This window comes from Corvus kubaryi, unplaced genomic scaffold (assembly GCF_017639235.1).
Source record: "Corvus kubaryi isolate FWS band 111438036 unplaced genomic scaffold, C.kubaryi_AGA036_p1.0 124, whole genome shotgun sequence".
Lineage (NCBI taxonomy): Eukaryota > Metazoa > Chordata > Aves > Passeriformes > Corvidae > Corvus > Corvus kubaryi.
This window is the reverse complement of record NW_024580659.1, coordinates 439,320-453,134: the sequence shown is the minus strand read 5'-3', so window position 1 is coordinate 453,134 and position 13,815 is coordinate 439,320. Positions and strand designations below refer to the sequence as shown.

General features: G+C 49.5%; 1 protein-coding gene across 1 annotated transcript in view; it reads left to right on the top strand.

Moving 5' to 3' along the window:
* Window positions 1-13,815, top strand: part of BSN (bassoon presynaptic cytomatrix protein) — an 89,921-nt gene that overhangs the window by 34,668 nt on the left and 41,438 nt on the right. The window contains exon 4 of the mRNA XM_042017890.1: window positions 10,919-11,725. Within this exon, the coding sequence (XP_041873824.1) occupies window positions 10,919-11,725 (807 nt within the window). The remainder of the gene's footprint in view (window positions 1-10,918; window positions 11,726-13,815) is intronic.

Here is a 13,815-nt window from a genome sequence, read left to right as displayed (position 1 = left end):
TTCATTAAGAGTTTATTCACCTTTCTGGTATATTGGTTTAGATCTCCATGGCAATGATGACTTTAGCTCAGCAAGCACAATATCATAGAATAGAATCCCAGAATGGTTTGGGTTGGAAGGGACCTTAAAGCTCATCTCATTCCAGCTCCTGCCATGGGCAGGACACCTTCCACTAAACCAGGTTACTCCAAGCTCCATCCAACCTGGCTTTGAGCACTTCCAGGAATGGGAAGTTCACAATTTTCCGGGCCAACCTGTTTCAGTGCCGTACCACCCTCACAGTAATGAATTTCTTCCCAGTAGCCTCTCTATTCCTGCCCTCTTGTCAGTGTAAAGCTGTTCCCTGTTGTCCTGTCACTCCATGTCCTTGTAAAAGATCCCTCTCCAGCTCTCTTGAAGCCCCTTCAGGTACTAGAAGGGTCTCTAAGGCCTCCCCAGAGTCTTCTCTTTCCAGGCTGAACAACTCCAACTCTCATCAAATCATGATTTGAATGACCAATTTTAATCTTGCTTTGCAACTAACTTTTTTTTTTTATGACAGGGTGATTGCTCTTGTAGGCTGGCTGGCAATGAAGTAGCCCCTTCTTTAAGACTAAATAATAGGTATAAAAACCCAGTTTCAAATGATGTGGCTCTACAGGTACCCGTGCAAGTTCTAATTGTTTGCAGATTCTTGTGTAAATTTAATTTAGTAGATGATGATGTATGATCCAGGTGTATTTGGATGTCCAGGTATATTTGGATGGGGATAGGAATTCCAACACAAAAATCCTATTCTAATTTATTTAAAATAGGTGGCTGGTGACTGGACAAGCTATTTCTGGGAAAGGGTGCCCAGGCTGGAAGAAATCTACCCAGCGGCTCTCCTCTGCTTCTCAGAGAGTCATAAAGATGTTCGAGGTTTGTGGTAGGGTCCTGAGCCCCGTGGGAAAGCCTCTTGCATTTGTCTGGGGTCACTGGAGCCAGAAGCTGGTACCTGCCCCTCTGACTGGTTCATTGCTCCTCTGCCGTGGGAAGGGAGCTGCCTGGGATGGCTTTGTCATGGGTTTAGGATTAACTCTCCTTCTGGACTCCTTCCAGGTTGATTTCTCTGGTCTCTCCTATCCAAGCATGGTAAGTTCTGCCTGGCTGGGACCTTTCCTCCCACTGGCAGTACTCCTTCCCTGGCAACCAGAGTGTTGTCCCTTGTGGCAGGCCCTGTGGGCCTCCAGCCTCCAGCACTGCATCCTGCTGTGCCTCACTGCAGCTCTTCAGCTCATCACCATCATCTAACGCAATTCCTGGGGAAACCAGTACAGCCAGCTCCCCAGAAGGGCTGTATGGGACACCCAGCCATGTCCAGACCATAAACAGGAGGGAGGGATGTGCTGTGCCTGTCTCCTCCAAGGTGCACACACATCTTTTTGCCTATCTTATCTGTCAATAATTGCATCCTCTCAGCAACACAACAACCCAAATGAAGGTCTGGGCTGTCCACAGGGTTTCATGGAAGATCAAACCTGCCCTGGACAGCCTATTGCTCGCTCCTTTGGCCAGCGTTTGGTACCCAGCAGGGTGTCTTGGGATCATGGCCTCTGGTTACATTTCTTTTGCTGCAGCCATAGATTTGTGTTTCACAGATTGTGTGGCTAGCTGGATTATAAATTATTCATGACAGGCAACTTATCGTGTTTATCTGGAATAATTGAGCAATTAAGTCTGTTTAGGTATGTAAAAAGATTGTGCAATGGCTTGTCTATCTTCAGGCCCTAAATTCTGCAAGAGCATTTGTTACATATTTAATCGAGAATAACAACAACAATAATAAAAAGAGAGGCAGAAGATACACTCTGCTTTGATGCACTGATCCACTGTGATGTGTTCATTCGCACAAATTTTTCATTCCAGTGGCTTCACTCGTAAATACACATTAGCCCAGGATAAATTAGACTTACTTGGCTCCTTCAGTCTGGAGAAGGTGTGAGGCCATAACACCAGGTCTGCAACCCTCTCTCTGGAAACACTTTGGGCTATTTATGCCAGCACCAGGATTGTTTTTAGTATTTAAAACTTTCCATCCTAGACATGTGGGTCAGAGGATAACGCTTCTCTCCGCCCTCGTCACTTCTGTGCTGTACTCAGATGCTGATGCTGCCAGGGTAATGCAAAGTTTGGGGGTGAAAGGATCTTTAAATATTCAAGAGCGTTTAGTTTAGTCCCTGAGCTACAGCCATTATCTCCCATTGCTGTAATTGTCCAGGAAGATTCCCAAAGGAGCTGGGAGCTCATGAGCAAGGCTGCAACAGGGACCACTCAGAGCTGAATAAATGTGAGCCATGCAGTAAATGGATGATTTTATTCTGTGTTACTAATAGGAAACTGGGCTGCTTTTAAATTAATCTGTTACAAGTCTATTTACTGGGAGCAGCCTGCGCTCTTTATAGCATTATAGCTGTGAATTGCATCGCTGCTGCACATGACACCCCGAGGAGCCCCGTGGCCTCGTGTATTCCTCTTCTTTGGGCAGGAAGTACCAGGGAATGGAAAGTTTTGAGCTTCTCTGCTCCCTTCCAGGCTGCTATTTTAGTTCTGCAGGAGACAATGAGTGAGCAAGACCGGAGGCTCCTGTTACTCGAGACGTCCGTCCTTCGGCTGGCGGCAGGGCACGGGATCAGCAGCAGAAAAAGGCAAAGCAAGCCATTAGGCTTTCCTTGGCCGAGAGGGCTCCCGTGGAAGTCCCGCATCACGGAGCGAGAGGCACCTGGGGCTGCACTTAGAGCACCCCGGCGTGCAGAGCTCGGGAGGTTAAAGCCCGGGGTGAGCTCTCTGCCGTGCTCCCTGCCCCGGCCCAGGGGACAGCATCCTCGCAGCACGTACAGACGTCCAAACCTTTCATGCGCTCCTGCGGACGGGGAACAAAGGCTGTCTAAACAGGAGCTAGTGAGGCAGCAAATCGCGCAAGAAACCTTCCCTAATGAACTGGAAGGACTTGTCCCTTTGCCTCGGGCGGCGGCACTGCCGGCGTGCTTAGCTAGGCAGCGCCTTGTTTGGCGGGGGACCCGTGCTCCGGGGGGAGCAGAGGAGCAGCGCTGGGTCTGGCGCTGGAAAGGTTTCCTCTGCCCATCTGCTCCTCTCTGCCAGCAAGGGCAAGCAGTAAGGAGGGGATGCTCTCACTTCCTGAGGAGCTAGCCATGGGGGATGCTGCCGGGGAGCACCGTCCTGCCTGTGACGGAGGATCGAGGTTAGTTGCAAAGCTGTTGGGCGTGCAATTATTTCCTTTGATCGTTTGCTTCATCCCCGTGTCCGTGGTTGCGTGGTGCAGGGAAAGATGGACCGAGCAGCGAGGTGCAGGAGCTGGAGGTCGTCTTTGAAACGCAGAGGGTCTGCAGAGCCTTGTGGGGGTCAGTGCCTCCTGATGCCCTTTGGGGAGAGGAGACGTGCTCAAGTAGCCTGGGGTTGGTTCAGGGAGTGCTAACCAGAGAAAGGAAACTGTTTGAGAAGTGACTCATAGGATGAAATGGCACTGTCTTATTTCTCAGCTCGATCCTCTGGACAAACACAGTTTCCCATCTGTTATTTGCAGAGAAGGAGATGAGTTTGGGGGTTGGTTCCTTTCACTCGCCAGCAAGCAAGCAAGTTGATTATTTTCTGGCAAGCATTAGCAGGATGATTACTTACGGCTCCGGTGGCTTCCCCTTCTGGGCAGGAGTGCCAAGGACTAGATTTTATTTGTATTGAGATGTTTGAAGATAAAGATGAGCATAAGGTGGCCTTTTTCACAAGTGACTCGCTGCCTCAGTGACCAATTCCCCCTGTCAATTAAGTGCTGAAACACTCCTAATTGCACATTTTCTCTGGAGCCCTGGGTTCTCCTCAAACTGTGCTTTAGATTTGGACCAGGAAGCTTCAGCCCACGCTGCCTGCATGTTTGCATCCGCCTCCTCTCCACCTGGATGCAGGCGTGAATTCTGGCGATGTCTTGACACGCAGCCTGGCCCCGGGCACACAACAGCTCCCTCACCCTGGGCTGCTCATGGTCCTCCCAAGCCACCTTGGGAGACTCCATCTCCTGGTGTTATCGGTCCCACTCAGCTCGGACTTTGGCTGATACACCACATCACAGCCTCCCTCCCACGGGATGCTTTGCAGGCTCCTCTTTGCATTTGCACGTAGGCTGTGCACTGATCCAGACAACCAGGGCTGCTTTTCCTACCCTCCAGACATGAGCTCCATGGCAAACTGTCCCTGCACTGCTATAGGAGAACTCAGCAACAGAATCATGGAATGGTTTGGGTTGGAAGGAACCTTCAAGATACCTCATTCCAACCCCCTGCCATGGGCAGGGACACGTTCCACTAGGTAAGGTTGCTCAAGGCCCCATCCAACCTTTGCCTCAAACACTTCCAGAGAGAGTTTCATTCTGCTATAAAACAAACCAAAACTTCAGAAAAAGGTGTATATTGGTATTTGTCATATGCTCCACCAGCCAGTCTGGGATGGTGCAGGAAACCTGATCCATATGGTACCTTTAGTTTTTTCCATGCATCAGCAGCTCCTCCAGCATTTGCTAAGCTTTCCCTGCTCTCCTGCAGCCATTCCCACCTCCTGCCTTCCCAGCAGTATTCCAGCTCCCCACAACTTGCCATTCCCTCTGTTCTCTAGCTGAGGGCTGCCTTCTAGCACTGCCTCTTCCCTTGGATCAGGATGTTGTTTAAGTGCAGAGTATGTGGCTTTGGCAGATTTCAGTGTGACAATGTAAAACACAAGACGTGCCCCCCGGAGAGCTCCTCAGGAGTGGATCCGGGAGGCATGGATGGAAGGGACGTTTCGCTGACTGGCTGATTTTGTGAGACAGCAGTTCTTCATGTGCAGGCAGAGCTGCTGAGCTGGAGACACTTAAGGACACTCTCAGGCAGGGCACTGGCAGCTCTCGGGAGAGGCCAGGCTGTTGCAGTGTTCCTCCAGGATAAGCCAGTAGCAGCCATGAATGAAACCGTTCTCCATCCAGTCAGTGATCCTGGCGTTGAGCCTCTCCATTAGCCTGATTAACACAGTACCTTCCTTACCTAGTTCCAGCTTGGGTTATTTTTATACTCATACTGGTGCCTGCAAAAGGCAGAGGGAGCTGTGATGGTGGCCTTGGGGTGCATCTGCTGGGGCGGTGACTTCATCTTGGGGGGCTCTGGGGAAGGGGCCCACTCAGGGCTCTTGGAATTGAAGAACTGCTGCCAGAGGTGCCCTTTCGTGCTCTTCCCAAACATGGTTGGGGTTTTTTTCTTCAGGATTTTCAGTTTTGTAGAATATTAAATATGCATGTTTTGGGCGACATAGAAAACCCACATTCCTTTTCTGTTCTGAATTCCCATGAACTTGGCTTCTGGTTTTTCAGCTCGTTGTACATCTTGTCTCATGCCGAATGATGAGTGTGGGTTGTATCTTCTGCTGAACAAAGCTCCTTTTCTCTGTCCTGTCCGAAATGGTCACCTTTGGGTGGGATTGATCATGCTGGACTCAAGATGACTTGGGAGCTGTTCTTCCCAGTCTAAAATAATTGTTTAAAACAGGTCAGATGGACTGAGCCCAGTGGCCTCCTCTGACACAGGGGTGTGTAGCTAGCAAGGTTGATGGCTTTGGCTGCAGTGAGGTCTAAATGGGTAGAGCTGGTGAGGAACCATTCCATCTCAAGTCTCCAAAGTCATAATTATGGTAATCTAAATATGGTCTCTCCTTTTTGTATTTATTCTCTTTCTGTAGTACGATAGCGTCCTGGGTGACCTCCAGATGGTCCAAAATAACCAACCCTCAGAAAAGACAGAATTACTCTTTATTATAATCCTAAATTTTGGCGTGAAAATCTCTTGGATGTTCAATTATGATGTTTTTCTGCTTACAGTGCTCATTTTAAAGCTTCTACCCACTGCAAAGGCTGAACTCTATACTTGAGGTACTTTTAGAGCTGTATTGTCTTACCTCAGGGGAACAAAACAACCTGCAGAACCAGTGCTCCCTCACATCTCCTGGTAAGAAATCCTGGGGATGGGCTATTTTCACATAGTCTCCTAAAATAGGTGGTGGTAGAATAACTTCAGAAGCCTTATAGACTCAAGCTGTGTCTATCATTTCAGATCCTTTTTATTCATGTGCTTTTCTTGGTGTTTTTCTAGATGGTTTGGAAACCACAGTGCACAGGGATGGATCTTGGTCCCCTTTATGTACTTGCTCTGCAGAGGGTCACAATCTAGCCCACCATGCCTGTAATTTTATATATGTATGTGTGCATATATCCAATTTATAATTCTTATCAGTGTTTAAATATGCCCTGGATAGAGCCAGCACGTGCTGTGGATGTTCCTGCTGCAATTTTTTAAAAAGAAAACGCTGATTGGAAAGTTTTCATTCCTAATGGGATTTGCAAATGGTCGGTGCTCACAGGACTGCATTGAGGGGGGAGGCACATCTGGCAGCTGTGACCCAGCAAATGCTGCCTTTTGCTGACCTACCCATGCACTGGGGAATAACAAGATTTGGAAGGGGGTTTTGAGGAATATTCTGGGTGTTGGAGGGGTCTGTAGTGGGAAAGGTAAGGCTGGTGGTCGTGGGCATGTTGGGTACTACGTGTGAAGCTGGGGCAGGTCAGGTATCAGATACAAACATCCCAAATGTCCATACAGATGGGATGGTTCAAGCTATCAAAGCTTGTGAGGTCAGAACAGGCATAAAATATCCTATAGATGAAAGGCCTGCAAGCTTTACCTCCCTGAGTCTTCTGCTGAGCCCAACAGCATGTGTATAATTTGCTTTAATGGTTAGAAACATCTGCTGTTAAAAGTGATGCTTAATATATTTGGCTTCCATTTCCAGTCATTAGTTCTTTTTATGCCTTTTTCTGCCTAATTAACAACCTTTTAGTACCTGATATTGTTTCCACTGAATGTGCTGCTATATCGTAATCAAGTCACTTCTTAATCTTCTCTTTGATAAACGAAAAAGATCAACCTCTTCAATTCTCTCATTTCAGACATTTTCTGCATCCCTAGAATCACTCTTACAGATCCGGTCTATATCTCCCGCGGTGTTTTACTAATGTCCTTAAAATGTCGGTGTGGAACCGTGGATGACTCTGGGAGGAGTCCCTTGGTGCTGGAAGAGGAGGCTGATCCACCTCCTCACTCCCACTTCCAGCTCCAGGCTTCCTGCACAGACTGAGCGCAGGTTTGCCAGGCAGTAGAGACTCATCTTCATCGATATTTAAGATATGGGGGGCTGCAACCAGATGATCTTTAAGGTCCCTTCCAACCAAAACCATTCTGATTCTGTGGTTTTACCGAAATCCATTGTGAGTGGCACTGGCCATAGTGAGATGATGATACCTTGGCAGTGGTGAGTTCTCGTTGCCCCCATCTCAGACAGGTAGCCAGTCTGAAATCCATTTAACATATTCACTATTCATATTCTATAGTGCTTTTATTTTTTGTCAGCGTGTCATACATTACTAGGCCAAAACACCTTTTGGACATCAAGGATGTTGCTTCTGTGCATTTTTAATATCAGATGTGCAGAGAATAAAATCAGGTTTGCTTTGTCGTGACCTATTTTTCCTAAAACCATGTTGATGGGTGTGTTTGTGTGTCCTTCAGTTCTCTGCACTGTCTTTCTGCCTTGGACAGATGTCTGGCTCCCTGTCCCCTTCAGGCCCTACCTTTGCATTCTTCAAGCAGAAGACTCTTCCAGCCTCCTAAAATTTCCTCTTAAAAATGAACATCAGCATGCAGCAGTTTTCTTAGTTCTCTTAGAGCTCTTAGATACAAAATTATTCAGTTCTGCCAAATTTAAATATCTTCTGGTGCTGGTAGATGTTGTTGAATGTTCTCGATTACTAATAAGATGGAAATGCTTCATCCTCGTAAGGAGTGTTATCCGGCTTGTTCCCAAATGTTCCAGGACAGTGATTACAGCATGTCCATCATATCTGTCTCGTTAACAGCTCCCCCATATCCAATGATGGACCCCTGTCCTTTCTAGGAAGAATCTTGGTGTAAATTTTTACTAATCCAACCTCTGAAACTTTTGATTTGGTGAAGAACTGGGCAAACAGGACACAGAAATAGGTGGAACTGGATTATTTCATTGACTTGCATCACCATCCTCTAAATGCTTTTCTTCTAGCTTGCAGACTCATCATGCTGGGGGAAGATGCCCAGAAAACAGTAGAGAGAAATAAGGGGAAAGAGTATTACAAGAATGATTTATCCTACTATTTCTTTATCACCCAGGCTCTTCCCTTCTCCTTTCTCCTTCTTGGGGGGGAAGGATCTTTGGCAAGACAACTCAGCCCTTAGTCTTTGCTATCTTCCCTGCAGCATCCTTTAAGTTGTCTTTGATCTGTGTAACCCACACAGTGTGTCATCGGTTGCATCAGTGGAGGCCAGCCAGGCAATTTGTGATAATCCCAACTCAATTTACATTTCAAATGCTTGCTCTGGGAACTCATGCCTGCAGCTTTCTCCTGCTCCTCAGGACAGATGTTCCTCACCAAGTCACCAAGGGCAATTGGATGCTCCTATTGCACCTAAAACGCCCCCTGGCTTTTTCCTATCTGGGTCCTAGGTTCATTGTGAAAAGTGAGAAAGCTACAATGATCCCATGGTTCTTCAGCCCTGAGCTCAGGGAGATAGATCCTGGTGGGGCTTGTCCATGAGCCATACGCAGCTGCTGTGGCCACGGGACCTGGGCACAGTGCCTCCCTGTGCCCCAGTTTTCCTGGAGGAGCCTTGGCCAAGGGCAAAGTAGGAACTGTGTGGCACAGGGAAGGAGTGGATCTCCTCTTCCCCCAGTTTCCACCTCACTTAGGGTCTTAAAGTGCGGGTAAGGAGATTATGTGGAGAGGGAAGATTTGAATTTCTTGCATCCTGGGAACAAGAACCTTAATAGAAGGGATTGGTTCTCCCTTAATTTGAGCTGATAGGGATGGTGGGCAAAGCTGATGGGATTTTGGTAGACACTCTCTTGAAATAGAATAGTGGGAAGAAATTCCAGGGGGTGTGAAAGCAAAAATAACGCGAGAAATTCTGGATGTCAGAAGAGAGACGGCAAGACCCTAAGAAATTATAAAAACTAAAGTACTATTTTCAGAAACTAAATATAATGTGGCTCCTTTGGAACAGCTTGGAGAAACGACAATGTAGCGCAAAATTCTGGGGAAAATTGAGGCTGTTTTCCCTCAGCTCCAAGTGAAGAACTCGAGCGGAGGCTGGTGTAGAGAGTGGCGTAGGAGCTCAGCAAGTGCAGGGAGGGCTGGGAAGAGCACAGAGATGACGTGCAGCCAGGCTTGTAAGGGGATGGGAAGAGCTTTGCTGGAGGCAATGCCAAGCCTTGGCACCCGGCAGGTGCAGAGAGGGGAAGGGGCACTGTGGGCAGGTGGAGGTTTGTTCATCCACCCCCCCGAATTTGAATCCATCTTTCCTAGCTGATCTGAATTTCCTCTGTTTTTAAAAGTTTATCGTTTGAAGGCTGACCTTTATGGCAACCGTTATGGGGAGGGGACTTGTAAGGAGGGGTTTAGGAGTTATTTGCCTCACCTCTCGAGGACTTGCCATCATGTCCCATCATGAGACTGCGATAACACCCAGCTGCATCTCTGCAGGCAGCTCCTGTGAGCAGAAGAAGGTTGAAATGTGCCTGTTGTGTGGCTGGAGTGTAGGGGGATAAACCCTGTGGCCAGGTTATGAATCACCTGTGCCTCCAACCGTAGGACCAAAAGGCCAAGCAGACCTGGAGCTGTGGGACTGGGCAAGGTAATTAATGTCTCTGCAGTGGGGCTTAAGCTGAGCCTTAGAGGTGATCCGTAACACTGGAATGAAGAGATGGCTTCCGGAATGAAAGGCAGGAAAATCCACACCTCGTGCAGTGGGTGCAGGTCTGTGGGATGTGCAGCCCCCAGAGAGCGCAGGGGCCAGGAGCTGTCGGGTGCTGCCCCTGCCAGGCTCTGCATCTGCTTGTTGTGTGAGCTGCTCTGGTTTTTGGGAATGTTCTGGTCCTTTTTGCCACCTTAGTTGCTTGTCTTGGAGAAGTCTTTTGCAAGCAGACCTGGCTGTCCTGCTGACTGTGCTGTATATTAATACTTATGGAGCTGCTGAGCATCCTGGTGATTCCTCATATGGAAAGGCTTTACTGCCTCTTTAATTAACTTAATTTAGACATTAGTGTGTCACAGGGAACATCTCTCATGGGGAAAGTCTTTCATTTATCACCACTTAGCCAGAGAACTGTTCTATTTTTCATTTGCATGCAAAAGTTCATTGTGGTGAGAGTGAATATTAACCCTTTGCTCCCTAGCATGCACTTTGCCTTCCTGGAAGTGCAGATGCATTGTGCAAGGAGCAGCACTCTTTGCACTCCTTTATAGCATTCCAGAGCCAAATTTTGAAGTGGAATATCACAACCACTGCACTGATTCCAGAAAATCCATCTCTGCTAGCTCCAGGGAAGCATTGGGCATGGCACAGTGGTGTTTCCTTGTTTGGCCTTGGCTATTTTCTGTGCTATCTCTGGTCACCAGGCAGGAGGGAAAAAAGGACTTTGGGGAGGTGGTGGAGCTATGAGCCCTCGGAAAGGCCCCTCTTCCCCCAGGAGAGGCAGAACCTCATGGCAAGCAGTTGCTTCACAGCAGAAGCTTTGGAAGCAGACCAAGGCTAATTAAAGCTGGCGTTCTCGCCGGCATGCTGTGCCGTGGGTACCTGTGACAGATGGGGGCCGCTCGCCCCGACTGCGAGGTGCTGCTAGTGAAGAACATGGTACCAAAATGTTTTTCAGGGGCTGATGGCTGGTTCCTATGGCTATGTGGGGTCTGTCTGCGGGGAGCTAAGGGTGTGCTGGGGCTGCCTGCAGGCAGCTGTACCTGCCCATCACTCACTGCCCATGTCCTCTCCTTGTCTCACAGGTGAAGGAATGGCTGTGCTTGAACTGCCAGATGCAGCGGGCGCTGGGGATGGACATGACCACCGCTCCTCGCTCCAAGAGCCAGCAGCAGCTGCACTCCCCTTCGCCATCCCCCTCCCAGTCCCCAGCCAAGCACCCGCCACCCCCGGCTGCAGATAAGACCCCACCAGCCCCCCGCGCCCTGCCACAAGAGCAACCCAAACCTCAGCCCACAACGCCGCAGAGGGAACCGCACGGCCAAGGACAGCCAAAACCTCAGGAGGCGGCCAGGTCCTTCCCGCAGCATCAGGCCAGGTCCTCCCCGCAGCATCAGCAAGCCAAGCCTTCCCCCTCCGAGCAGAGAAAGACGCCAGGAGATGCTGGGGCGAAGCCTGCTGCCCCGGTCCCCGGGGCTGGAGCACCAGAGCAGCCCCAGGAGGGGCTCACAGGGAAGCTCTTCGGCTTCGGGGCATCCCTCCTGACCCAGGCCAGCACGCTCATGTCTGTCCAGCCAGAGGCCCCTGCTCCGAGCCAGCCGTCTCCTGGCAAAGTGCCTCCAAAAATTGTCTTCAGCGATGCCAGCAAAGAGGCTGGTCCCAAAGCCCCAGGGGCACAGGGCCGGGCTGGTGCCGCGCCGGCGGCGAAGCCAGGCAAACCAGAGCAGGGTGTCAAGCCAAAGGAAGTGCCGAAAGCAAGGGTCTCGTGCCCCCTCTGCAAGGCGGAGATCAATGTGGGCTCCAGTGAGCCCCCCAACTACAACACCTGCACAACCTGCCGGCAGCAGGTCTGCAACATGTGTGGCTTCAACCCCACGCCTCACCTCGTGGAGGTAAGGGGGCTGGCGGGGGAGGGGGCGGGCATCCTCTGATCCTGCCAGGGTATGTGCTCTCTTCCTTGCTTAAAATGGAGAAAAGATGGGGTGCTTGCTTTCAGAGGTCTATAAAAAAAGCCTTTAAGAAACTGCTGAAGCCAAGCTCCTCCTGGTGCAGGCCGCAGGGCTGGAGTCCATGGTCTTCTGCCTCTTGGCAAAGTCATGGATTTCATGTGTGTACACTGATTTCATGCTGGTTTCATGCAAGGAGCAGAGCAAGGCATGGATGTTGTTAAGGGCACCCTCAACAGTGCCCACTGCTCCCCAGAGATGTCCAAGGGTGAGGAAATAGGAACAGGTCATGCAAGTGCCAGTCACCAACTAGCATCCTCCTCCTGTTGCTGTGGATGGAAGCCTTGGCCAGACTGGAGATGAGGCTAATGAGGGATGTTCTGCAGCTCCTGCATTCTCGAATGGTGAGGCTTCAAGGAAAATGAAAACAGAGGAAGAAAGTGTCAGGGCCTCAGCAAGAGACACATGGGTGCTGGATAGTGGAATGGGCTGAGCACAGGGTGGGTGTGGGGACGCCTGGTGCTGTTTGGATGTGAATTGGGTGTGCATTCTGCAGCCTGCTGAGATGGAGTGCAAGGAGAGGAGAAGGGAGGTTGAGATGGTCTGAAGTTGACCCAATCTTACCTGTTGTAATTGAGAATATCTCTGAATTGTTGTGATGCCCACCCAGATCATCTTCCCAAGCACCAAAAAAGCACTGTAGCCAATTCTAGCCACTTGTGCCTGGAGAGGAGAGTGGTGCAACTGGTTCAGCTGGAGTATCCTCCTACCCCTTCCACCTTAGAAGCTGGGGAGGGGCATCTTCCAGGCCCTTCACCCCCTCCTGTACAAGTGATTTGAGACCCTTACCAGAGGAGGCCCAGGGCTTGCTCCTGGAAGTGAGACACAGAATTGATAACATCAGCACACGGAGAAGTTAATGGGAACTTGAAATGACCAGAAGTAGGATTGCTAATCTTGGCTCCATTCCATGGCAGATAATTACATTTTATGTCCCTAGCTCCTCCCTGCAGTTTCAATTACATCCAGTAATTTTCTGTTCTTCCTGAAGCTGCTGCTGCTGCCACCGCTCATGGTCACGTTGGCAGTGGAGGAGACGCTCTCCCACAGTTCGTGTGGAGGTGCAAACCCCCCAGATGGCCATCTCCATGTACACTATGCTGTTTTCAATGCCAGTGCTCTGCTTCTGCTGTTGCTCCCACCACTGCGTCCTCCCTACCCCGAGGGCTTGGGTGAGGAAAGCTGTCCAAGTGTTTGTTCTTCGGGTAGGGCTGAACCCTGTGTTGCCATGCCCTTGGGCAGCAATGTATTCCCAGGCTTCAGAAAACTCATGGATTGGTGAAAAGGCTTTAACGGGCTCACTGGCACCCAGCTGCTAATTAATTAATTAGAGAATTAATTTGGGGCTGGGTTGTGGCCAGTGATGTGGCGATCTCTGCATGTACCAGGGAAAGGTGAGCTCTCCTCAGCACTTGTCTTCAGGGTCACTAGCTGACACCTGGGATTAAATTTCAGATTTTGAAGGCTGGACTCTGCCTGTGTTCCCTCAGCTCTTGAGCAAATGCCTTCAGACACCCTTGGCAAACCCACCCTGGCATGTATGCCCCTCTTAGTGTTTCTTGCTGCAGCTCATCCCTGCAATACCTACGAGCCTTCACACAGAGTGAAGACCCACAGCAAGGTCTTATCCAGGCATTGTGCTGTCATGGGTTTTGTTTCCCTTTTCAGTGAACCTTTATGCAGCTCAGCATGGTTGGGTTGGTTTATGGGATTTATTTTTGTAAGAGTTGAGGAAGAAATGCAACACTTGTGCTGTGAATGTTTTTTACAAAGACTTTCTGAAGAAAGGAAAACATTGCAAGGTCTGTTAACGTGGTTGGACTTTAGGTTTGCTTGATCTTCTGGGAAAATTGCTCTGTGGTCTGATCTCTTTTTTCCTGCAGCTCACATGGGCTTGTCCCAAGCCCTGAGATTCATGCAAATACCATAACTCACTCTTTGAAGTAGTGAGGCTTGGTCCATTAATTGCTTGATGA